Raw genomic sequence first — 27,353 nt, 5'->3', positions numbered from 1 at the left:
TCTTAGGCCTATGTGTTGGCCATAGCTTTGGCTATGGGCCAAAGAACGTAGGCCTACTTTTAATAACAGTGAAGTACACAAACACACCCACAACGATATATTTATTCATAATAGCACTTTGTTTCACATAATAAAGTTAAAACGACCGATTTTACGAATATTTAACGCCGATTACAACATCACCTAACCTCGAAATGGTGTTTGTTGACCAACAACAGACGACAACTAGACCGGCTCAACAGGTGAATTTCCGATCAGCTGTTGGCTAGTTCTCAAACTCACCACCAGAGCGATTAAGCCTCGACCGAGGAAATCATGATTTGAGCCGGACAAGAATGATTCGCTATTTGACCGCCGACTAGCTCACACACGACTTACGAATACGACCCTACGATTCGATTACGAAGGTTAGCTAACACACCAGTTAGGCTCCTTTTTACGTTTCACGTCATTTTTGTCTTATCTTTATTATGCGCATACTTAACTTATTTTACTTTTTCGTTTTCTTAAATTACCGATTCGAATTATCTAAATTTAATATCGTAACTTGAGTCTTGACCCGCCAGTTCCTGCCTGCCAGTGACTAGCGGTGGCGATCGTTTATTTTATTTTAATTAATTAGTTTCGAAATTACGATTTCTCCGTTCGCTTAACGAGTAATTATTACTTATATTATTTTAATTGACTCGACGTTTTAATACCCCGAGACTTGTCGTCTAAGTTCTAAACCCCGTCTTTGGCGGGTGAAAGAATCAAGTCTTGGGAGCAGGCTGATTTGAACAATCAGCTACGAAAATTAATATTAAATTTATTTTAAACCACTCACGTTAAATTATCCGTCCAATTATATTAATTAGGCCCCGACGACTCTGTAGGAATTGCTTTTACATTATATTCGATTTTATATTATTTACCTAGACCTTTAGTTAAATATTTTAAAGTTCATTACGAGTATTTATATCACATTGGCTTAAGATTGGATACTCGTCGGCCCTACAGAGTCATTCTAAAAGTTAGGCAAAATTCTCCAAAACACTTTTACGAAGGCTGGGATGATATAACTCCAACTGAGCGTCTGCAGGATTTCCTGAGCGCTTCTAGAGCTCTGAGCCTTCGATTAAATTTAAATAAATTGATCAGTCAAAGCCGTGACAACTTCGTATCGACCCCTGGATTTTTCTCGGCTCCTTCTGAGCACTCCGGGGAAGAAATTTGAGTGTGGCCGGTTCTAGGGGTAGGCCTAGCCTGACTTAGTGAATACTAGTTTATTCCCCCCCTAGAATTTTGCGTCACATTCTTAACTACACTGTTCAAATTGTGTTCATTTAAAATAAATAATGCTCTGTGGTCGGACAATCTTATCTCTATGTTTAAGTACTTTGAGTATTTGTTTCTCCTATTACAAATGATGTTATCAATACAAGTATGAGATGTTGGTTTTATCCTGGTAGGACCTTGAGAGCAATACAAACGACCATAAGATATTAATAGATTTATAAAAGAGTCTTTTTTAGGTTTTTTAAAGTTTTCTAAAACATCTACATAGAAATTTCCTGTTAAGTATATAGAGCTGTTTTTGTTTCTTTTTTTAGTAATATAAAAAATAATTCTAACTTTTCCATAAACATCTTAAAATTGCTCATGTCAAGGACACAATATTGAATATACTGAAATAATAATTATTTGTAATATTATATACACAGCGATCTTCAAAAACAAAGTCTTCAAAATATAAATTTACTAATTTAGGTCTATTCTTTTACTTCTAAATTTGACTTTACTTAAATACAGGATCCACCACGTTTACCTTCTTGTCTGCAATAAAAAGACGCTAAACTAAATGTTTCTAAACAATTCATAACTGTTACCTGATCTAAATTTAATCTTTGCTCAACTAGACATAGAATATTTACATTTGTTTCTCGTAGAATTAAGTTTAACTCATTTATTTTATACACAGTTCCACTTGAAAGTAATGTTTACCTTAATTCATTACAATCTTTATAGAGTGATGTTGCTAATATTTCTGTTGTTATGTTGATATTGATAGGAAGTCATTTTGTTACCGTCGTCTGAGTTACCTCTCGTCCAAGTATCAGTTACATGTTCTGCTGAATGAGCTACGAGAACTCGCTTCTCAAAAAGCTGTTCCCCACAGGGACTTTTATAATATTCGCAAGGTTAGTGTGTTTATCAAATAAAAGTGTAGGCCTACACATAGCTAGATATCAAAAATTAAAAACCTGTTCCTGAAACATGTGAAATATCTCTGTCCTCAAATGATATTTCAGAAGAGCTGCAATAATTCCATTTGTGAACATCCAGCTGACAATTAAAGTTTGATGTGATGGCTATCAACAACCTGTACTATGTAAAGGCCGGTGCACACAGAAACAGACGGACTCATGAGAAAGGACTCCTACAGGTGGACAAATTTATTTGTAACGCACACAACCGCAGGAGTCCGCAAGCAGACAAACTATCCCTTCCCTCAATTACCTTGTAAAAATTAACCAATAAATAAGCCAAAAGAAACGTAACAAAGTGTGGAATGGGATGACAGTCCCTCACAAGTATGTTTAATTACAGGGTGTCTAGCGTCCCATCAAAATAAAATTCAAGGACAATTCCAGGTTATGTAGGCTCAAAATTTCCAGGACAAAACTTGCCGCTCGAATATTAAAACCTACTTATATAAACGTGCTAGTATATTACAACCCCTTCTCCGAATTCTGTGCAGAGTTTTTGCGATCACAGCTACATTGGTGATCATTACTTTCAACCATGGCAAATCTTAGATGAATTTCCGTGATTGGGGCAATATTGGTGATTATTTTCAGCGATCGTGGCAAAATTAATTATAATTCCCTGCGATTGCGGCATCACCCGTCATAATTTCTCAAGATGTTGGACATTCATAAAGGTATCTTGAAATCGCCGCAAAATGTGCGAAGATTTCTCGCAATCATGGCAATTTCGTGATTGCCACAGTTCTTTACCAAATTCACGGATTTCCCCTGATGCTCAAATATTACAAAAAAGTCCCAGTTTCCAGGTGGGCTGGACACCCTTAGTAAACAAACTACAGTGCACCTAGTGGCAGTGTAAAGAAGTAATGTTCAAAAACCCTCTTTGCGCATGCGCAGCAGAAAAAGTCCGCAGGAGGATTTTTAAAAATCGCCCGAGAGGCGATTCCAAAAAGTCTGTCCGCGAACTCAAGCAGATTTTGGCAATAGGACGTATTCCTGTATGCGTTGCCATTTGATAACAAGGGGAGAAAATTTTAGTCCATCTGTCTCTGTGTACGCCGGCGTTTACTCTAAAGGTGCCCTCCTCCTGAAACCAAGCAAATTTTTAGTAATTTTTTCATGAATTTAATGTTTTTAGATGGCAAATAATTTATACAAAATAGCTCAAATTGGTTAAAAAATCTTGTTACTTCCAGTTTGTGTTAATTTAGGTTAAGTGATGCGCGAGTAACATCACAAAATCAGTTTGCAAATTAAATGTCATAGGCCCTACTTCATGTTAAATTAAATCTAACTATTACCACAACATACGAGGCATGTTTTTTAAGTAAGTACCGTTTTTTAATTTCTCCGTTCCAGTGCTGCGATTGGCATTTTGTACATTTGTGCTGTGTATGTGCATCTATTGGCAAGCCTGTGCCAGAAATTCGGCAATTTTTACATCCGTTTCGAGCATTCAAAATGGTGCCGCCAATTAAGACTTCTGCCGACTGCAAAGTGCGCCCTGTAATTATATTTTTAAGTGCTAAAGGTGTAAAAGCCATTGAAATTCATCGACAGATTAGTGAAGTGTATGGCGGGAACATTATGAGTGACGGAATGGTACGCAAGTGGGTAAGGGCATTTAAAGACGGCCACACCAACATTCATGATGAGCAACGCACTGGGCGGCCATCTGTCTTTACTGATGAATTGGTCCGTAAAGTTGATGAAAAAGTGGGAGAGAACAGTGGGTTTACGATCTCATCATTATCTGAGAAGTTTCATTTACTCATAATGTTCTCGCCATACACTTCACTAATCTGTCGATGAATTTCAATGGCTTTCACACCATTAGCACCTAAAAATCTAATTACAGCATGCACTTCACAGTCGGGGGCAGTCTCAATTGGTAGCACCATATTGAATGCTCGAAAAGGGATGTAAACACGGCCGATTGTTGCCAAATTTCTGGCGCATGCTTGACAATAGATGCACATACAGTACAAATGTCCAAAATGCCAATCGCAGCGCTGGAATGGAGAAATTTAAAAATGGTACTTATTTAAAAAACATGTCTCGTATTAAGTGTGTTTATGGCACAAAAGTATAACAAGACCTTTAAGATTTTATAAAAATTCAAGGACTCATTGTGTCTTTTTGTTTTTTTGATAACCATTGATTCAACTATGGAATTCATAAATAATTTAAATCTGTATTTCTGATAAGTATGTTTTTAAAGTTTAATTTATTAAAAAAACCTGTGGAGATTGGTGTTAGCATCCTAAATTGTTTTCGAGAGTAATACAAGTACATTAGCAGCTATTACGTTCAAGTATGCGAGGAAATTTAAAGTAAAGATTTTTTCCCTACTACTAAATAGATTTGAACCTAAACTAAATAATGATTCTGTTCATATCTAGATTCAACAATTCCTAATTCAACAGCTCAACTAACAACCTAATTTTCATGATATATTACTTCAGGTTGACACACATATTCACGCGGCATCTTGCATGAACCAGAAGCACCTGTTGCGCTTTATCAAGAAGACGTTGAAGAATCACGCTGACGAGGTAGTGACCAACGGTAGGGACGGAGAAATGACTCTGAGACAGGTGTTTCAGTCCATGAACCTCACGTCCTACGACCTCACTGTGGACATGCTGGATGTGCATGCGGTGAGCATTAACATTTCCAACATCTCTATATTTGTTCTTCCTGTTATACAAATTTGGCTTTTTTATTGCTTTTGATTGAGTTCTTACATTCTGACAAGTTTTTTCTAAACATTATTGCACATAAAGAGCCCTAAATTTGTCTTTCCATCGAGGAACATTGTGAATTGTGGAGAATTCTGATGAGTCAACTACGTTGTGAATTATCTAAACTAATAATCTTTTTACAAAAAATATGTCAATATAACAATCAGTGATGTGTTGATTGATACCAAAATTGATACATTCTTGATACTGATATCGATACCTGAAAAATCAATTCTCTATATCAATACCATTTTTTAGCGTTTTACCAAATTGTCTTAATGGATTTGTTATATTTATTACACAAACCCCTTTCTTAATGCTCTTCCATAAAATATTTTGAGATAATGCGATGTTTTTCAAGTAAATAAATAATTATGCAGCAATCAAAAATTCTAACTAGACAATAAATTTTAGTTTAATCGCTCCTAAACACAATTTCATCATACTGCAGCAAAAACAGCCGTTTTTAATGCGTGTGTTGTGGGTTTAAAGTAGCCGCGGTCACGGCATGATCGTCAGTATGACTCGCGGTCACTGTGTGATCGTCGGTATGACTCGAGGTCATGGCATGATCGTCAGTATGACTCGCGGTGACGGTGTGATCGTCGATATGACTCTGTGGTCACGGCGCGATTGTCTGTATGACTCGTTTGTATGGTTTATTTCCCAAAATATAATGTCTGGGATACAAAAGTAGACAGTTAATATTTTAAGTTAATACTTTTAGTGATCAAAGAAGATGAAGCGTGTTTATTTACTTCACTCTCATTTATCATCATCTTATACACATACTAATAACTGTGTGCGAAGCAATTGATGAAAATGTGAGGAACTGGGAATACTTATCAACTTATCAATCTTATTCTGTACGACAGTGACGGGAATAATTACCTCAATTCCTGGGAATACTTCTATTAAATGTCTAAGCCGTTTACCTTTGGTAGGTTGTAGCTTCACAACTATTCAAATTTGTTTTCGAGGTTTATCGGAATAGTGTGAATTATATGTCAAGTTTGATGACGAACGTAATCCCATGAAAAGACTCAATTTGACACAATCCCTGTCTAGCGGGCACTACGACGTCAGAGCCACAAAAAGAGCCTGTTTCTCACAATCGTCAGCCAATTCCGGAATCTCAACAAAATACATTAAGGCGTAAACGGCGTAGCAGGTGCACAGACAAACAAAGGAAAAAGCAGGCGAAGAACGCAAGCAAAAGGTATGAACAAACTCATCCTGAAATACATTGACCAAAGATTCAATCGATGTTGAAACATCTATCAACAATGGCATATAATCCAAAAATAGACTATGAAGATTAAAACAAACGGTGAATTACCTGTATACTCCAGGGATCTCCACTACCTAAAGCACTTCGCACGGCGTAATATCACGCTAATGGCAAAATCACTAATCACTAAGTCACGTCTTAACTCTGTCAAGCGCAGGATTAGAATGTCTTTTGCATCCCTAGCCCACAAGGGATCTCCTCTCTTTCCCCTTCCCTAATCCTTTAAGGATGGGGAATCAGCTGATTCAATTCCCAGCTGATCGGTGACGTCACGAGTTCAAACTCCCTAGTACTACCGTACCGACTTTTTCAGTGCACCGCAGACCCCAAGCTTAATTACCGTCATCGGTTCGGTACAGCATTTTATACGGTACAAATTCGGTTCGGTACAGCCTATTATAATAATAAATTACTTTCAGTTTACTATCATAGTCAGGCAGTTGGTTCCGAGCACATAAAAGCCTTATCAGATGTTTGTTTACGATTTTCATAATTTATTACGAGGGTGATGATGCAATAAAAAACCCATTAGCAGTCCCAAATCAATTAACATTTTATCACGACAATAATTTGTTCTATTCAAGTACTTCCAAGAACTGTTTAATCACTGGAGTTTTTTCACTTTTATTTCTTTACGACTTTCCCAAATTCTGTTTTATCAAAAAAATAATAGTTTTGTGATGACTGTTAAATGTTATATCTAACTCGGTCAGTATTTTCGTGAATACTCAATTTGCCGCTGGCCATTGCCTGCTGCAATAAAACTGTTTATGGCTACGTATTAAACTTGTAACTAATCTTATTTTATAAGTTAAAATATTATTTGTAATAGATATTTTATCTTTCTATTGATGATAGAGATGTGCGAGTACTCGAGATTTAGAGTACGAGTTGAGTACAACTCGGCAGTTTCGAGTTGAGTTTGGTTTAAAATTGTAAAAAATCAATATTTGTTAAAATGTAACTTGTGTTTACATAAAATGCTTTATAATTTGTATTATTATAGATTCTACAGTAATACAAATATTTTTACAGTGTAGAAATGAGCAAGAGGTAGTTGTCCTAACCTATTTTTATAGCTTTCACAACAGAATAGGTCAACTCAAAGCAGTCGCCGGCGACTGGACTGACTAGCAATGGCATAATCTGGACTTGACACAGAATGACATGATCGGTAGTGGTTTTGTTTTAAAGTACTGTTTCACAATAGAAAATTCCACTACTGAACTGTTACAAGCAATAAATCTATGTTTAAAAAAAATCTGAATAGAAACACTACAAACGGCAAAACAATAGAAGGGAGGGAGGGGTTGTGCAATGACCTCGAAATGAGCCGGCAACCGGCAACAGCGAGTGGTGTAGGGGGTTGGGGGGAAGGGGAGGGTGAGACCTTGGAGCTATATTTAGACCAGACTAGACTTTCACCACTTCCGAAATGGCTGGGTAGGGGCAGGGGGATTACAATAGCAGGTTTTTTCCTTGCCTGGTTTGACTTTTGTCTTTTTGTATAGGAGATTTGAATCATCAAAAATATAATTTGAATCGACCACAATTAATTATTTAGCATTGAAAATACAATCTGCAAGGGACCAGGAGAAATATTCAAATTAGAGTTAATACCATAATTTACATTTTTATGTCAAAATACAACATTGCACAATCATGATGTTTTGTGTCATTGACCTTAATAACGCATCTGTTATAAGTTGATAATTATAAATTGATGCTACCGTGGTTGAAAATAATTATTATGTAACTTGTAAAACATAGATAACTCACAAGTAAGTATAAAATCATTCATAAAGACAATAGTAGCACTCCTAAAAAAAGCTTACAAATATCTCAAAATAATGAAGTGCTAGCACTTGGTCTTCTAGGTTACATAGTTTGTTTTCCTTTATGACAACTTGCATTAATGTGGTTAATGTGCGTGGAATACAATTGATTATAGTGAGTTAGGCCTAAGTCTAGGTTTCATTTGATTTCTATAACTACTATTGTATGAGCCTATTACATTATTCCATACAATTTCCAATCTACAATTGTTTTGTTTATCAGTAAGGTAGACTACTTGTAGGCCTATTTGCACTTTATTTTTAACATGTATTTTGAGTATTTTAACAGAATGATTGTTTACAATTAACATACAAGATTAAAAAATTTAATTTTCTTTAATTTCAAAATTTTATTTTATTTTACCCACTGTCAAACCATTGGAAATTTTGTAGGCCTACTGTTACAAAAACCACACCAACTAAAAGAAAAATGGTAATAAACTTAAAAAACTAAAGGTGAAAAGGTAGGAAATAAAATTTCAAGTTTTAGAATAAATCTCTTTATTAAACTTAATATTGTAATTGCAACCTTAATAATTAATAAATGCAAGTATTGAGTAATTTTAGCCAAGTATTATGCAATATTACTTATCAATAGGGATTAATGTATTTAATTTTTGGATAAATAAATATATGCTCACTTACCTATTTTACACAGAAGTAAAAGTTCATTTACGAGCTCTATTGTTGTTGTTTTAAATTATTTTCTATGCATTATATTGATATGTTACTGCACAAATATTAATAATAATTTATTTATAATCATACTTCAGCTTGTAACAAAGTTGTTTTACAAGTTACATGCTCTAGGCCTAAGGAGTTACTTAAACTTACACATCCTTCGATCTTTTGGGTTTAAACTCGACTTGAACTCGACTCGACCTGAAAAACCTGTGCTCGCACATCTCTAATTGATGAAACCACAAGCATAGTTGTTGTTTTTTGCATATTTTTTTTGTTATTCAATCCTACTCGGTCTCAAATTATGTCATTGCATGTTCTGTATCTTGTCTTATATTGTTAGATGTGGCTGTTTAAGGCTTAAATGTTTTTTAGTTTCCTGTATTTTTTATTGTGTTGAAGGTACTTTATGCAATCTAAATCTTATGAACTAGATAGTGATTTTACTACCCTCATTGTAACCTAATCAATTTATAAATTGGCCCTCCTAAATAATTAGGTCTAGGCCTGGGTCTTTTGATTCTTTGGAAGAGCTTTAAAATATACTAAGAAAATTTGATTGAGCCTGAGATATAAACAACTAATGATTGATATGATTGATATTGTGGATGTTAACTTTGTAAATGAAAAGACAATACTTACTTAATTCTGTCTGTTTGTTCTATATCTTACTCTGTGATAATCCAAATTTTAGTTTCATAAAAAAACTTTGCAAGAGTTGTATCCATCTTATTACCTATCTTAGTTTTGAATCTGATAAAAAAATATGCTCTTTGCCATTACTTCATCATAACCTCCAATTTTTCATTGTCGTCTGCTGTGAACAGCTGGCAAAACTACACTGTCTTCGTACTGAATGCTTTTATATGTTTTTAACAATTTAAAAAAACAACTAGACATTGTGTTGGTTGGAAATAATTTACCAGTTTTGTGAAAAAATGTTTTAAACATGTTTATTCATAAAAACTCTTATCCTATTTTTAAACCACTTTATCATGGCTATTCAAAGTATCTCAGAGTAGGTAAAGCCTTTATCTTAACTGTGATTTTTCTTGACGCAATCCTTGTAGTAGTAAAAGGTTTTGTTTTAATAATGTGTGGTACAGTAATTGTTGTTAGAAAACCATGAATGTTGGATACTATCCATTTTCATACTAATGTCAATGTATTAAAGTTAAAAATAATGATTTAAATACAGTTCTTAGAAGAAAACCGCAAAAATACGGGTACCCGCGTACCGTACCGATTTTGTACCGTACCGAACCTTACCGACCTTAAATTTTCTGTACCGCAGACCCCTAGTTCAAACTTGGCGCTGTCACAACACAACGCCAAGACAGCCGACTAGTGGTACTGGTTATGTTGCTAATGTTGTTATTCACCTGCGCCGACTGTGAAATTATACGGCGGGATCATCGCTGATTTAAACAAAGCGTATAATTTCCACCCGTGAGGTGTAACTTAGTGTCCGACAAAGTGTATGCATGTTATGTATGTGATATTGTATTTGTGATCACGGTTCACCACCCTAGCCTAAACAACAACTTTGACCGTACTTACTTCACTTATTATGAATAATCCACTATATTTACACTGTTCTGTATCTACACATCGTGTAAATACGATTTACACGATACTACTGTATCGTGTAAATACAGAACAGTGTAAATATAGTGGATTATTCATAATAAGTGAACACATTCATACATATGCAACAGTAAAAACAATTTTTAGTCTCTTCATCTGTGTTGGCAACCCTGACAAGGTGTAATAGATTCAAATTGCAACTGCCATTGCCATTTCTCCAATCTCCAGTGGTTGAAAAAGTGGTCAGTGACCACGAAAATTTCTACTTTTAATTTTGTGATGTTTTATGTGTCTCTATGGACTTATTTAAAGGTAAGCCTGCTTTCCTGTCAATTTCCTTAATAATTGATAGAAGTTATTAGTTTGTTGAAAAACTAACTGATAGAATTAGAAAATAAAGTTAGTTTTAGTAGAAATTAGCTGCTCGTTGGGCAGTTGTTTTAGAGTATTTTTTAATGTCACATCTTGGTTACTAATATATACAGTAGAACCCCTCATATCCGGCCTTGGTTTTACCGGTCCTCTGTTTATCCGGCCCCTTCCAGGAAGCCAATATCAAAATTTTTTTCTCACACCTTACAGACGTTTAGATACAAGCACTAGTCTTTGTGACTGCTCAAGTCATAAAATAAATTGTTCTCATTATTTATCTGTTTGTTTATACATTTATTTGCTGAGTCACTATACTCAGTTGAGCTAGTAGGCCTAACCTCTGATCAGTTGGCTGATTATTTCCAAAGTGGGTTTAGTACAGTACAGTACGAGTACATTAATTTTTGTATTTCACAAAATGGTTAAGAATTTTGAGTAGAAATGCAAGTACCATTTAAGTCCTCATGATCTTTAAGTGCAATTTATTGTCATTTTTACCTCCATTTAATATGTTTTGTTACCTGGAATCATAATATTTGTACATTCATTACTTACAGTACCGACTTTAACCTACAAATATTTTTTTTCCTTTTTACAGACATGTTTATCTTTCTAAAAATGATCCCAGAACAGAATTAAATGATACTTTTGATTGCATTTATTGATTACCTATTATTATTAGGTATGAATTGTCATTTTCATAGTAGGTTGGTTTATCCGGCCAAATCGTTATCCGGCCAGGGGCTTGGTCCCGTGGTGGCCGGATATGAGGGGTTCTACTGTACTATAATATGAGTAAAGATTGCGCACGATATGATTTAAAAAATGACTCCTACGATTTCCTCCAATTTCAATGCTATTGAAAATTTCTTGTATAATACATTTGCATTGTATGATGTCTTACTAACCAAAAGGATAATTACGACTGTTCAAAAACATTAAGTGTTTTACTGCAAAACAATATACACTGACATTGAACTAAAAATCTAAAGGAAAGGCCAAGGAGATTTGTATTTTTCGACGATGCACCGCACGAATTGATGCGTTATTACACCATCCCGTAATTATAGTTGCAACGTTCCACAATCCCAGTGACTTAATGCAATGGTCGTCAGATAACAGATGTTATGTATCATGAGTTTTATATTGATTGAAGCTTATTGTGGACATTTTATAGATTGATAGTCCAGATTAAAAAGTTTTGTAGACTAAATTGAGGATAAGTGGATGTCTAACAAAAACGAATTGACTTTACTACTTAATTAATCGTAGTAAGACTGAAAATATTTGTAGGCTTATAAGCTCTATTTTTTTACCTCTTGAACAAATCAAACACCTTGAGCAAGATCGGTCCCCTGGTACTTGAGTTTTAATCAAACATTGTCACATTTTACATTACTACAACATAAACAAATGACATAAAACTTGTCAGATAATGAACATCAACTAAAGACAATGTTTTGACACTTGAGATGATATAGTGATATCACTTTTGATTAGTGATATCAATCACTAAACAAACATTTCCCCTTCCCACCCATCAGTGCTTGGGGTGTTGATAATGGCCGTCACTACCCTTCCACAGGCCCACTGCATTCCAAAGCAACTGGACTTTGACTTTCTCTTTCCCCACCCCCCGCGTTGTTTGTCTACAAGGGCACTGACCTCTTACGGCCGTACGCAGCCCTCACTGATCACGTGAAATAAATAACCCGTATTTGAGATGCTTCCGCATAATTGGGAAAGTTAGTTGAAAATTCTAACCGGTTAGAAGTTATTAGTTAGTCCCGTAAAAAGTAACTGATAGAAGTTATTAGTTAGTTAATTTAAAAACAAACGAATAAAATAGAAGTTAGCCAAAAAAACTAACTAATAGTGCTATTTGATAGAATTTCTATTAGTTATTCCCAAGTATGGGTGTATATTAGGTATGGGGGTTACACGGAAACGGTTTATCACTTGTTTTGTACACAACAATGCTATACTGTGACTCGTGAATCTCAAAAATAGTGTCTTTAGTGATATTGCCAAAAGTGAGGTTATCCCTACTTCAACCCTAGGATAGGCCTAAAGCCTATTTACCTTACCATGATAGGTTTACCACTGTCACCAACCAGGTAAGGAATAGGCCTACCGATAATTAAAAAATAAATGTAAAATCTTTATCCCTCTATAATTTTGACCCATTACAGACGTTCGAATAATGTAAGTACTGCGAAGCCTTAAAGTGGAAAGAATAAACACCGGGCATGTACTGCAATGGTGGTAAAGGGCAGCTACTACCTTTGCAGCACCTACCTAAACCTTTATGCAATCTGGTCATGGGCAACCACCCTGAGCATGAGCATACACACTTTATGGACCGGGCGAGACATTATAGTAGCTGCTTTAATATGACATCGATTGGAGCAACACAGGTTGAAGCCGAATTGTTGAATGAATGCTGTTGGAACTTAAACACTAATTTATTAAAAATGTCAACCAATCTGAAAGTTTCCGTAGCGAAGCACGGGTATTCCGCTAGTATAATCTGAAAACATGAATGTACCTGGTTTCTTTCAAAATAGTGGCATCATTTAAGGATTTTACCTTAACAATAAATCTAAGAACAAAAGACTGATTGTCATGAGTAACTGACAGTTAACTAAAAGTTTTTAGAGAGCAGCCCTTACAAAAATATTTTGGTAACAATAATATCATCAATGTAGACAACATAAGTTATTTTTTAATAATTCTTTTTGTATTTTTCCTGTTAACTCTTAAATACAACAATTAAACATTGGAGATACAGGTAGTCTATGTTACTTATGACAAAACTGTGCAAAGTGAGGAATATTACAAAATGGAATTTGTTCTATAACTAATATTTTGTCCAATCATGACTATTGTCTTTGTGTAGTGAACTCTGTCCTCGAAAGGACATTTTTAATTTGTGCGCTTTTATTTAACATTTTAGGTAGGTAAAGTTCTTGTTCTTTACTACAATTTCTGTTGTGTTTTATGATTTTATTTATTAATGGTGTTGTGTTACTTTACAGGATAGAAACACATTCCATAGATTTGATAAGTTCAACGCCAAGTACAACCCGATTGGTGAGAGTAGATTGAGGGAAGTTTTCCTCAAAACAGATAACTACCTGGGTGGCAAATACTTTGCAAGGATAATCAAGGTATCTTCTTATGAAGTAAATATAAATACATGAACATTTAAAATTCATATAGTTGATATATATTTGTCAGAGAGTTATTCAGGCCAATCGCCCAACTGCACACAAAATGACTAAGTTTGCCTTGTTTTTAACATGTTTTAGAGGGCAAAAACTCAGTTGTTGGATCAAAATTGAGTTAGTAAAGTAGAAAAATAGTTAATGTTAATAGTTGTGTAAAGAATGGTTTTTTTAGAGAAATATAAATGCTAAGTGAAGTCTGTACCAAGTTAAGTTTGTATATTTAATTTTATCTCTTGAAAGTCAAAAAGGGAAAGTTAATATTATATCTTTAAATCAACACTTGCTTAATGTCAATAAAATGAGTTGTCTCAATCAATTTACCAATTTTAAAATTGCTGATTTTTGCGAGAGAGAGGATCAACTAAGAGGTAGATCTTGTATTTTTATTGAAAAAACGTAAACTTTAAAATATGGGAAGATCTAACAATTTTAAATGAGCCTTTTTGTTTTGAAGGGTCTTTTATAGAAGTTAAAGAGTGGAATTCTATATACGCCTCCATTTACACAATACCAGGGGATGACACTGAGAAATTAGCTTTACATAAATTTGAAATTTTATTAGGTAAACTATCTAAAGAAGCAAGGAAAAAAATTTATTCATTTCCAATGATACAATATAGACATTCTTAAGGAAAAATCCAATTCTCAGAATCTCTTGGAAATTAGCACTTGTTATGAGTTTACTCCTAAAGTTTGTATTCCCACTCAAGTTATCAACTTTTTTAGCACATTTATTGATAACTAGCTAGTAGCTATTGTACCCGTCCTTCGCAACGGAGAGGACACTGAAGCAAAAAATGTTATCATGAATTCCATTGTATAAAATAGTTACACATTTCCCTTTGGTTTCAGGAACATAACTCAATTGAAACTCTTAGTTTGAAAAATATCTTTCTTTGAGGCTAGGCTAACTTATAAGACTACCTAGTACGAATTATATGTGGCGCTGATGCATTTTTGTAAATAATGTACCCATAAGATTCAAATTTCAAATGATAAGCTTATTTATTTCGTAGAAAAACGTACATATAAAGTAAATAAGGAAAAAATCGCACAACATAAAGCACTGTAGTAAAGCAAAAAAAAAAAAAAAAAAAACAGTTGATATTGATTTCACATACAATTAATATGTTTTACCGTAGCTACTGTGCTTTTCTCAAAGTTCAATCTTTACCTGCAGATAAGTGTGCAATAATAATCAAAAATAAACTAATGGAAAACTTGTATTACCTTGAGTTAGAAAAGCCAACCACTACTATTGTTAATCAGGGCACAAATTTAATTAATTTAAATATAAATTAACAACATAATAATACATAACAGTTATTATTTTAAATCGTTCCATAGTTCAAAACGTGTATGTATTTGCAATAATTTACATAATTATTTAAAACATTGAGTAAGTTAATAAACATCGTTATGTTACAGATATTTAATTAATTTTATAAACAAAAGTGGATTGTGTGCATAAACTAATGGAAAACTTGTATTACCTTGAGTTAGAAAGCCAACCTTGTTGGAACTACTTGCCAACTACTATTGTTAATCAGGGCACAAATTTCATTAACTTAAATATAAATCAACAACATAATACATAACAGTTATTATTTTAAATCGTTCCATAGTTCAAAACGTGTATGTATTTGCAATAATTTACATAATTATTTAAAACATTGAGTAAGTTAATAAACATCGTTATTTTACAGATATTTAATTAATTTTATAAACAAAAGTGGATTGTGTGCAGCTTAGTATTGTGATATTTTCCATAGTCAAATTAATGCAGTGTTGTAAAAACACAAGTACTAAGGAGATTTCTGTAAATGTAAAAAAGCTAATGTGAAGTATAAGTAGTAGTTACCTCTGGACAGAATAAAAGTAGGTAGGCCTATAGTCAAAATTTTATTTTGTGTAAATTGAATTAAAACACAAATAAAAGTGTAAATATTGAGTCAGTTAAATTTTTAAAACTGTACCAGTACTGTAGATACATCTCTTAGTTTTTAAAATTATTAATCCTAATACAATCATTTGTTTATTAGTTCAAATTTTTTTAACGAAAAGCTACCATATCAAAATTGTAAAAAAAATTATACATTGTAATGATCCTTCTGATTCCATGAAAATAAGTATATTTTCATAAATATTTTAATAAAACTATTCTCATAATCATAAAACATTAGAATCTTGGGAGCAGAACCTGTACATCTTAACCTCTGCTGTTTGAACTGTCAAATTATATTATTTACAGCTGACTTAAATTAATATTTTGTACTATTTACATTCTTCCAAAATGTAAACATTGAAACTTTGGAAACCCATGGGGCGTAGCTCAAGGGAAATATAATAACAGAAATAGGTCTATATGTTAACCAGGCGGGTCGCCGGAATTTTACCCCCTGGGCAAAGCTGACGTCACTATGACGTAGGAACCTGAGTGGCCAAAAGTTTGTTCGCGGCCGGAATTTTACCCCCGCGGATTTGGAAGTCTAATGAAAATAGCCAGAGCGTGATTAATTAGATTAGCGATAAAAACCGGAATTTTACCCCCTGTCCATATAACTAGCGTTTAGACAACTAAAGATGTAGTGGCCGGATTTTTACCCCCGGATTTTTACCCCCCGGAATTTTACCCCCTGACCGATTTTAGAAATTTAATGATTAATTTTCTTATTTCTGTTTTTAATTAATTGTAAACATTTCATTATTTAGTAGCCTATCTTTATTTATTTATTTTGTAATGAAATGTTCGAAACAATTATCATTAAGTTGATTGTTTTTACGTCATATTAACCAACTGTTGGCTTCAAAAATCGAATCCTAATACTAGAATCTCAAAATTAAAATTAAAAACTTGTTCGATTAGTTAATGTTACAAATAAATTAAAATACAGTAGGCTACTTAATTATAAAATGTTTACTATAAAATTAAAACAGAATGAAGATAATTAATCATTCTCACTAATTTATATATCTGGCCAGGGGGTAAAATTCTGGGGGTAAAAATCCCGGGGGTAAAATTCCGGGGGGTAAAAATCCGGGGGTTAAATTCTGGGGGGTAAAATTCCGGGGGTAAAATTCCGGGGGTAAAAATCCGGGGGTAAAAATCCGGGTCGTACACTCTAGGTTTTTATAATTTGATGTGTTCTGATTAAATTCACAACTGTGAAAATATATGTTTAAATCAGCGTTTAATCCACCGAGCTGATGTCGCGAAACTCAATAGTTCGTGGCCGGAATTTTACCCCCTGGTTTGTGACGTCACGTTTGCCCAGGGGGTAAAATTCTAGGGGGATAAAAATCCGCTACCCCAACCAGGCATATAAGCTACCTTCTAACGAAATTTTATTTTAATTGGTTCAGTGGTTCTTACGTTATTAGGTAACAGACAGACACACACACACACACAAACACACACCATCTAATTTTTATATATTAGTATAGATAATGTTTTTGAATGTTTGAGCTAAAAATATTATTAATATAGTCTTAGACATAGGAGTTACTTACAATAGTCTCTTGCTTTTGTCTTTTGAAAAAACATGTACGTCTTCTCCAGTATGCCAGATAAAACATAAAAAGCTCACCCAAAAGTTTAGCAAGAAAAACCTTGACAAGCTTGAAACGGCACTTAAGTCTGCTAATTGGTATTTCAACTAGTGTACATGTTGCTCGAATTCGAGCAATTGCAAAGTATTACAGGAGTTATTTCAAAACGAATAACAGTCATATTTACAATGAGTTTAAAAGAGTCAACTCAAAGATTACCGGTGTGTAACTCAGACCATGATTATCTTCGTTATTGATAAACCTAAAGCACCGGCCGGTTTTCTCCTTCTCAAAATGCCTCGCTGTACAGGCCACACAGGTCATTGATAGAGGGCCAATTGAGAACGAAAAGTCGTTTTGGGGTAGTGTTAGGGCACATTTGTAACCTAATAGTTGAGATTGTCCAGGGTCAGGTGCTGACTGTGATGAGTTAAGCCTACGCGCCACTGTTCTGTAGCTGCGGTCGTTATCACGATTACGCCTCCTGTCTATGTTTCGTTGTCGTCACGTCGGAGGCTTTTAAAAGAAAAAAACAACAAATAAATAAATTATAGTTACACAAAACAACGATAAATGCACAAATTTAAGTTATAATCATGCTAACACGATCCGTCATAGCGACACAAAACAACGATAAATACACAAATTTAAGATACAACCATACTAACTCGATCCGTCTTGGGGGTTATGTTTACACAAACTCAAATAGTAAATAAATGTACTCAATGCGTTTCATTGAATTGAAAAATAAATAACAGCAATTAAATTATACAGCTGATCAAAAGCTAAACAATTGTGTTAAAAGCTAAACAATTATGTTCTTCAGTAGGATAACATGGGAACTTTCAAAGCCACTGGGGCAGAGCCCAAAGGACTTTTTTCAAAAATGTAAGGCCAGTTTGCAAATCTACGCGACACACTCTTTCCAATGAGACGTCAATGGATAAAATCGGTTAAGAAATGGTGGAGGAGTTCAACCGACAAAGTTTTGTGTAGCGTATTAATTATATAGATGAGAAAGCCAGCCCAGATATAAATTATGATGTTTTTCTCGTGACTTTCTCCACGTTATCACGCTGCTCTATAGTACGAAGCTTTTCAACTAGTGTTTTAATTGTTCTATCCTTAGATGACATAGCTTCCCATACATTTCTGAATTCACGAAAGCTTGGCCCCAAAGTAGATAAAATTCTTGCAATTAAAACTCTATCACTAAGCTTTGATTCCTTTTGTTTCTCAAGTGCATAATTTAATTCGGCAAAATGTTTTTGAAGCTTTGCAACATGGGTAGCTATGTCCTCATTAGGATCCCGATCCCACCTAAAGAACTCTTCTAGCAATCGATCTAGCCTTTGTTCACTAGACTGTTTGTACACAGATATTAAACAATCCCAAACTTCTTTAGAAGTCGAGCAAGTCAAAACCAGTGTGGATGGTTCATCGCCTAGAGATGACATCAGGTATAACATAGCAGAAGCATTTTTTCTGTCCCAATCTGCAATAGCATTTTGCTCAGATCTAGAGATGTTAGTAATAGGTCTTACTTCAGATCCCATTATGAAGTTTAACAAGCCTCGTTGTCTTAACAACAACTGGATAAGCATCTTCCATTTAGTCCAATTACTTGCACCCAATAGTTTATCTATACATATCTTTTCATTAGCATTTGCCATAATGTCTAACAAGAAAAAAAATTCAGCAGTTACAAAGGCAAAACGATGAACAAAAATATTATATATCTTCTTTAAAAGTAATTAAAAATTAACCTTATTTGTTGAATAGCCCATAACCTATTGATACGTACTTATCCAAGGCATGCTCTCGTAGCTCAGTAGGTGACTTATGAGAATAAACTTTTAAATTAATGAGAAACAAATATATTAATGAAAGGAATCCACACCTTTATTTTGATCACACAAACATTGATATGTACATTCCAAAACTACTGGCTATAAGGGGTTCATAAACATCTGTTCTTATTTATTATTGTTTATATGATGAAACTGTTCAGAGATTAGAAAATGTCCTCAATGTTCTGCAGAAGCACAACTTACATTTAAATAGAGACAAATGTAAGTTTTTTGAAAAAAATATCAAATACCTCGGACACATTATTGATGAAAAAGGCCTACACAAAAGTCCTGAGAAAACTATAGCAATTCAAAATGCTAGAAGGCCTACGACTGTTAGTGAATTAAAAACGTTTTTAGGCTTGGCCACTTACTACAGCAAGTTCATACAAAATTACTCAACAAAAATATATCCTTTGACAAGGTTACTTACGAAAAATGTTAAGTTCAACTGGAGCTCTGATTGTGAAAATAGTTTTCAAAAAGTCAAAGAGACTAATGACAAAATTTTGATGGATCTTTGATAATTTAGTTTCAAGATGTTTGCCTCAAGGTAGTATGGCGTGATATGCTCCTCACGCCGCAAGACCATAGACAAATCTCAAAGCGTAATTCTGAGACCGCTGGAGCATATCCGCCTGAATCACAGTCATGTCATTGATCAATGAGTTGCAGTAACTGAAGTGGGGCAGTACAAGTGATTTGATCAAATGAAGTTTTGTGTGTTGTGGCAAAAAGTTCTGCAATCTTTTCAGTGATTGTATGGAGGCAAAAACCTTTTTTCGTGTGTCCGTAACTGCTGTGTCCCAAGTAAGTGAAGAGTTGAAAGATATGCCAAGATTCTTTACTTTGTCGTAGTAGGGCAGTGCTTTGCCACTGACTGTGATTGGGTTTATTGAGTCTAAGTCAATTGAAGGGCGAAGTCGAGGGTGGCAGATTACAATCAGTTTTGTCTTTTCGTGATTTAGTCTCAGTCCATGATTCTCAGTCCAAGTAACTATTCGGTTGACGTCTTCATTGATCCTTCTGACACAGTCATTTTCGTTGTTTGCAGTAAAATAGTCATAGATTTGTAAGTCGTCAGCGTACATGTGGTGTTTACAGTTGGTCAAGGTCGAGTTTATGTCGTTGACGTACAGTACAAAGAGCAGTGGTCCAAGGATTGATCCTTGGGGCACACCGCATTTAACAGTCATCCAGTCTGATCTTGTGTCACCAACCTCCACACATTGCTGCCTATCTGACAGATAAGATCTCAGCCATTTAAGTGAATTCTGGGAAAACCCTATTGCCCTTAATTTCTGCACCAGCAAGTCATGATTAACACAGTCAAATGCTTTGGAAAAATCAAACAGAGTTAGAATCGTTCCTTGTTGACGCTCCATAGCAAGTCTAATGTCTTCAGTCACTCGAAGGAGTGCTGTTTCTGTACTGTGCGCTGATCTGAAACCAGATTGATAGTCAGATAGAATGTTATTTCAGTGATGAATTCAGTGATTTGACAGTGAACGATCCTTTCTAGGCCTTTAGATAGAGCGGGCAAAATACTTATCGGCCTGAAATCCCCAACCAGGGTTGGTGCTGAGATCTTTTTTAGGGGACGGACAATGGCAGACTTCCAAAATGAAGGGAAAGAACAGTGCCTCAAAGATGCATTAAAAATGAACGTGATAGTAGGAAGGATTGCGTAGAGGATGTCTTTGATAAAGCGGATAGGTATCCCATCAGAACCGACAGCATTGCTTCGGATTCTGCGAATAGCCATCAAAACATCAGACTGAATAACTGGTTTGAAATTAAACTCGGGATGTCCCAGGTGCGGGGTTGGAGAGTTGACTAATTCATTCAAGTAACTATTGACTTTGTGCTGATTGGTATTTTAACTGCTAGAAGAAAAGTAAACGTTTAACTCATTTAGAGGGATGTGTACTGGTTGAGAATCAAATTGTTTCCCAAGCCCAAGACTTTTAACTTTACGCCATAAAACTCTCGATGGCTGTTTTTGATTTTCAAAAAGTGAATGAATGTATCTGAGTTTGGAATTTCGCAAAAGCTGTTTAACTCGATTACGAAGATTACAATATTGTTGTTTTAGTTCGATATTGTTGGAGTGCCTAGCTCTTCTACCTAAGCTATCACGTTTAGCCATCGGGGGTCATCCATGAAACAGGCCTTATTTTTGTCACGCGCTTTGTTAGGATGGGAGCATGTTTGTCAAAGAGATTTAATATGGAAGAATTTAGCTCATGAACCATTTCATGGACGGAATTTAAATTTTGAATGAAGTGCCACGGAGATTGTTGAACGTCTAACATGAATTGTGCAACATTCATATTTTTAAGATCCCGATATTTAATAAGCTTTGCTTTGGGCTTAGGAGATTTGATTGAGTACACACAGAAAAAAAGGTCATGTTTGGATATTGAAGGGACTGGAAGCTGCCCATGGTGAATGATATCTTGATGATTGGACACTACGATTAGATCTAAGAGGGTATCAGAATTGGCAACATGATGTGTGGGATCGAGTGGAAGTACAGTTAGGTTACATGATTCAAACAAAGTAGTCAGCTGTCTGTGTTCAAAGTTATGAGTCGACGATAGTAAGTCAGTGTTGAAATCACCCATGATCAAAACATGACTGTATCTGAACATTTCATTAAGCAAGGCATTTTCAAAATTGAGCAGATGCCCTGATCTTGGTAGGCGGTAGCACACTCCTAGTAACAGCGCATCTGCTCCAGATAAACTAATCTCAATTAATAGGAATTCTGGCCCAGCCGAGTACTCCGATGGTGAAGAAAATATAGTTTTGAACTTTAAATCCTCCCTGATATACACCGCAACGCCACCGCCCTGTTTACCAATCCTATCATTTCGCTGCAGCACAATGATAGGATTGGTAAACAGGGCGGTGGCGTTGCGGTGTATATCAGGGAGGATTTAAAGTTCAAAACTATATTTTCTTCACCATCGGAGTGAACCTTTTTGGTGCAGTAGTTTTAGAGCCATCTCCCTGTTTCTTCTTTTAAGATTTATTGCAACTTCCAACCACACTCACTTCACTATTCTCGTCGTTTGCTACAACATTCACACTCACTTCACAATCAGAAGACATTGTTCACCAAAAGAATACTGAGGAAAACAACACACAATGATGTGACCGGCAGAGATGAACGCACTTCCACGAGTGATGATCTACTACTGATGTGTGGCAGCGGGCGACTGGCTGCCCAATGTAATAAGATCCTTACTGGTACAGTTGAGATGTCATCTTCCGGTATTGATACTATAGTGGGATCGTATAGCTGCATGTGATGGCAGAATATTTCAGTTCTGGCAGAGAGGCTGCAATTTTAGGTGGTTATAGTATACAAGTTTCTGAACCAAAAACCGCCCAGACCCCAATTTTTAAGGACCTCGGTCGTCCGTAATGACGTCATAAAAATGGTGGCCGTAAGAGGATGCTGGGTCCCCATGAATTGGCTATAATGACCGAATGCCTGAACCGATTTTCATGAAATTTGGCACACAAGTGCTTGAATACATTATCTCGGCCTGGGTTCAAAATGGTCAAGTTTCATCAAGTCATTTCAAAATGGCGGCTGTTAAAAACTAAAAAAAATATGAGGAAAATAATTGTGAATTGTTTTATACAGGGTGAGTTTCAAATGAGTTCCCCCCTACTTTTTTATACATTTCTTAAGATATCAACTCCGAACCAGGTCAGATAATTGTAGAGTAGCGAGTACTTCATTTTGACTGGGTTTTATTTTATCCGTTTTATCTCTGATCCAAGATGGTGGCCAAAAATTTAAACCCAGTCAAAATGAAGTACTTGCTACACTAGAATGATCTGATAATATGGTTTAAAGTTGATATCTTAAGAAATGTATAAAAAAGTAGGGGGAAACTCATTTGAAACTCAACCTGTATAAAAGAATTCACAATTATTTTCCTCATATTTTTTTTAGTTTTCAACAGCCGCCATTTTGAGAAAATCGGTTTAGGCATTCGGTCGTTATAGCCAATTCATGGGGACCCAGCATCCTCTTACGGCCACCATTTTGATGATGTCATTACGGACGACCGAGGTCCTTAAAAATTGGGGTCTGGGCGGTTTTAGGTTCAGAAACTTGTATACTATAACCACCTAAAATCGCAGCCTCTCTGCCAGAACTGAAATATTTTCCTGCTACCCAACCTGACTACTAGAGGTTCACCAGTTAGAAAATGCCCAGGAGTAAGTGCTGATAAATCTGAGGGGTCGGCAGAGAGTGCACATAATGGTCTTGAATTTAACATGGCTTCAACTCTAGTTGTGAGCGTAGTAAACTCCGTATAAGTAAGGACTGAAGAACCAATTAGTCTGTAGATATGGTATTTAGCACTTTTTATCGCTGACTCCCATAACCCACCATGATGAGGTGAAGCAGGAGGATTAAAATTAAAATTTAAACCATGTTCGATGCAAAACTTAGTTATAGAATTTTGAGATTCTTTAGATTTGAGGTTCTTGATTATTTTCTGCAGTTCAATATTAGCTCCGATGAAATTGGAACCACAGTCAGAGTAAATGTGATTAAATGTGATTGTTGAGATGGATCCTTTCAGGTTATCCTAGCCTGAACAACTGGGTTAGTAACTTAGCTTGACTTGGTTGTTCATCCATGTTTTGTTTATTCACACTAATAATGGATAAGCTAAGTGTATTTACGGAATGGTCCGCAAAATTATATGTTTGGGATCGATTTACATTGACCAAAGAATACTCTCAGAGCATAGTGATAAAGTTCCCCGAGCAAAGCTCGGTCACCAGGTACTGTACATTTAAACAGTTCACAGGCAAAATTTTCAATGTCCCAATATTGTCACCTTTGCTTTGATATTGAGGCAGGTATAGTATACACTTAAATTTACATTAAGGTTAAACCAAGTGTAGGTCGGTGAATGGTATCTATAATATTAAAACGAAACAGTGTTTTTTTATTTCACGATTCTGGATCAACCACGCGACGGATTTTAATGATTTTTGTGTTGAAAGAAAGATAATTTTTAAAGCTAGGGAATGTCGAAGCCATAATTTTAGTTTAGGGTCCCAGTTTTTTAGAAATTAAGTTTTAATTTTTAAAAAGTCTAGCAGCCGACGCTAAGATTCTAAACTAGCTTTTGGCATAAAATAATTTGCTTAACATAACAGCTGTAAACATTCAGCTTTTGTGTCACAAATTCAGCCTTTGGATAAAAATGTAAAGACATACTTAGGGTTGACTATTTATACTATGTGTAATGCTAATCATTGATACGTTCAATTCTTCTGTAAGAGGATGACAGATTAATTAAATGTACATAGTAAAATACTAGGATGTTCAAATTGTTTTTTAAAGCAATCTTCGATTTGTTTTAGAGCAATATAATTTGTTTTAACTAACAGCTGGTTAAATATAAACTATGGAAGTATGAGGTTATTTTATTTACTCTTATTTTGTCATTGATTATAGGAAATAAGTAAGATTAGTAGAGATAATTAGACCTCAGATTAAACCACAGTTTTAACCAAAATTAATTAAACCACAGTACAAATCGAGGCTCTGTACACGAGTCTTAATAAAAAAGGATAAATGCAAATTATTTTACTGCTCCACTTTTCAAGGAAAGATTAGAAAAATAACAATGTTTACATGTCTTAATTCTTAATGGTAGCTTTTTGTTTACAATTAATGTTTGTTTGCTTTAACTTTGTTTGGATTAGGCCCGGAAATATTGATGTCATAAAAAGAAGATCAAGAATAATCAGGAATCACGATTTTAAATTACCTCCACAACCTCAGCCGGGTTTTATACAAAGATAAACAGATGGATGACATAGATTGAACACAACGTCAACATTGACCTAGGATACCTACTGCAATTAGACAAACCATCCTTTTATGAAATCGTGTTCAGTTGTGGTTACGTTTAGGGGCGCCTATATCAGCGCCACTTTTATTTCAACTATGAATATATTGTAGTTTAAATTAACTAATATGGGAAATTACGATGTACGTTTATTCAATGAGGGTGGGTATTATCAAGGATAGAACTGATAACGGTATGGATAATAAACATTGACAATTACGTCATTAGCTATACTAGCACTAGCGTGTTTACTTTTTAAATTCCTGCTACGTGTGACCAGTTATTTTTTCAAATGAATGCTATTTGAACCAAACAGCTGTTTCAAAACAAACTGTTATTGTTTTTACTTTTCTTTGTTTACACTTATTTATTTAGCAATTAATGCAGTGAAATTGATATAAAGGATAGGTGTGACGATTAGTTTTGATGTTAGGACACCAAAGTTAAATTATGTGTACTGTGAATTTTATTGGATATTATCGTTTTATTTTAGGTCGTTTCTATTCAGACCTACTGGAAATTGTGCATAGTAGTTGTATTTTGGTGATAGTAATTATGGAAGAGGCAGGTATGCTATGGAAGGTGGTATTGTTGACTAGGTCTATACACTTCTCAATTGACTATTATTCTCTCTACCGCAGGCTACTCATAATCAGTGTGCGTCTGTGCGAATCGGCTGCAAATCTCACTTAAACGCTTTTCACATCGTAAAAATTGCAGAATTGCTGTTTTATTGTAAAATTATCGGATTTAAAATGCATATCGCATAGGCCAATGATGGAATAAAAACATATTTGGTCACACAACATTTGTTTACAAGATGGTTTTTCACATTAAAACTGCAAGAAACTTTGCCTTAACTGACTACTGAATTCCCGTACGTAGGACGGGCTAACACCTCGTTTTTTATTAAGTCAACTGAAGTAACAAAGCCAAACTAGGTAAACAAATAGGTAACACTGTTTACTAGTCTTAATAATAATAATAACAGCCCTGCAAAAAATATTACAATGTCAAATAAAAAAAAATGGTCTTATAAAAAACTTATTGGTATATTACATGAAATTTAATATAGAAGATTTGTTTAATGTTTATACCTTTCTTCACCAACGTACATAGACCAAAGACCACAACATGTTAATTAAAGTAATCTCTGATATATTAAGTGTGTTTATGGTTCAAAAGTATAACATGACCTTTAAGGTTTTATACAAAATCCAGGCGTTCAAATTAAATGTAGCTTAATTCAATTGCTAAACCCCGTAAACATAGTAGCAGTGAAATTTAAAATGGTTCAATCAAATGATAATTGTTTGCGTCATCTATCTTGTAGTAAATATTCCATGTAATGATTTGTATTTTTCAGGAAGTTTCCTCAGATCTAGAGGAGAGCAAATATCAGAACGCAGAGTTGAGGTTGAGTGTGTATGGTAAGAGTATTGATGAGTGGGACAAGTTGGCCAAATGGGCAACAACCAACAACGTCTACAGTGACAATGTCCGTTGGCTCATACAGATCCCTCGGCTCTACGACATCTTCAGAACCAACAAGTTGATGAACAACTTCCAAGAACTTCTCACCAACATATTCCTACCACTTTTTGAAGTCACCAATGACCCAGCCAGCCACCCAGATTTGCATCAGTTCTTGCAATATGTAAGTAAAGTAACTAAACACTCAAAAGGACTGTGTGAAATTTAAGAAGTGTGTTGAAGTCACTTACAATTATTTAATTTTATACCAAGGAATTAGTGTTGTGTACTGGTTTATTTATGCACAGCAGAACCCCTCATATCCAACCTCAGTGTGTAAGTTGGACTGTTGCCGTGTGTAGGTGATTGGGTTCGACAGTGTGGATGACGAGAGCAAGCCAGAGAACCCTCTGTTTGACAAGGATGTGACCACACCCGACCAATGGGATGACGTGGAGAACCCTCCCTACGCCTACTACCAGTACTACACCTATGCCAACATGACTGTTCTTAACCACTTCCGCACGTACGTAATTCCCTATAATAAGGCTCTTTATAATCTTATTCCATATTTTCAATCATTTGTAGGTAACTT

General features: G+C 35.0%; 1 protein-coding gene across 4 annotated transcripts in view; it reads left to right on the top strand.

The window, feature by feature from the left end:
* The window catches only part of LOC128982069 (AMP deaminase 2), a 158,197-nt gene that overhangs the window by 113,719 nt on the left and 17,125 nt on the right, over positions 1-27,353 (top strand). For all 4 annotated transcript variants that reach the window (XM_054401140.1, XM_054401257.1, XM_054401202.1 and 1 more), the window contains 5 exons: positions 2,051-2,180; positions 4,715-4,909; positions 13,798-13,929; positions 26,652-26,942; positions 27,121-27,284. In XM_054401140.1, the coding sequence (XP_054257115.1) occupies positions 2,051-2,180; positions 4,715-4,909; positions 13,798-13,929; positions 26,652-26,942; positions 27,121-27,284 (912 nt within the window). The remainder of the gene's footprint in view (positions 1-2,050; positions 2,181-4,714; positions 4,910-13,797; positions 13,930-26,651; positions 26,943-27,120; positions 27,285-27,353) is intronic.

The sequence above is a fragment of the Macrosteles quadrilineatus genome, unplaced genomic scaffold (assembly GCF_028750875.1).
Source record: "Macrosteles quadrilineatus isolate MER2022 unplaced genomic scaffold, UCM_ALF_1.0 Scaffold_1__1_contigs__length_201487025, whole genome shotgun sequence".
Lineage (NCBI taxonomy): Eukaryota > Metazoa > Arthropoda > Insecta > Hemiptera > Cicadellidae > Macrosteles > Macrosteles quadrilineatus.
This window is presented reverse-complemented; position numbering and strand designations above follow the sequence as displayed.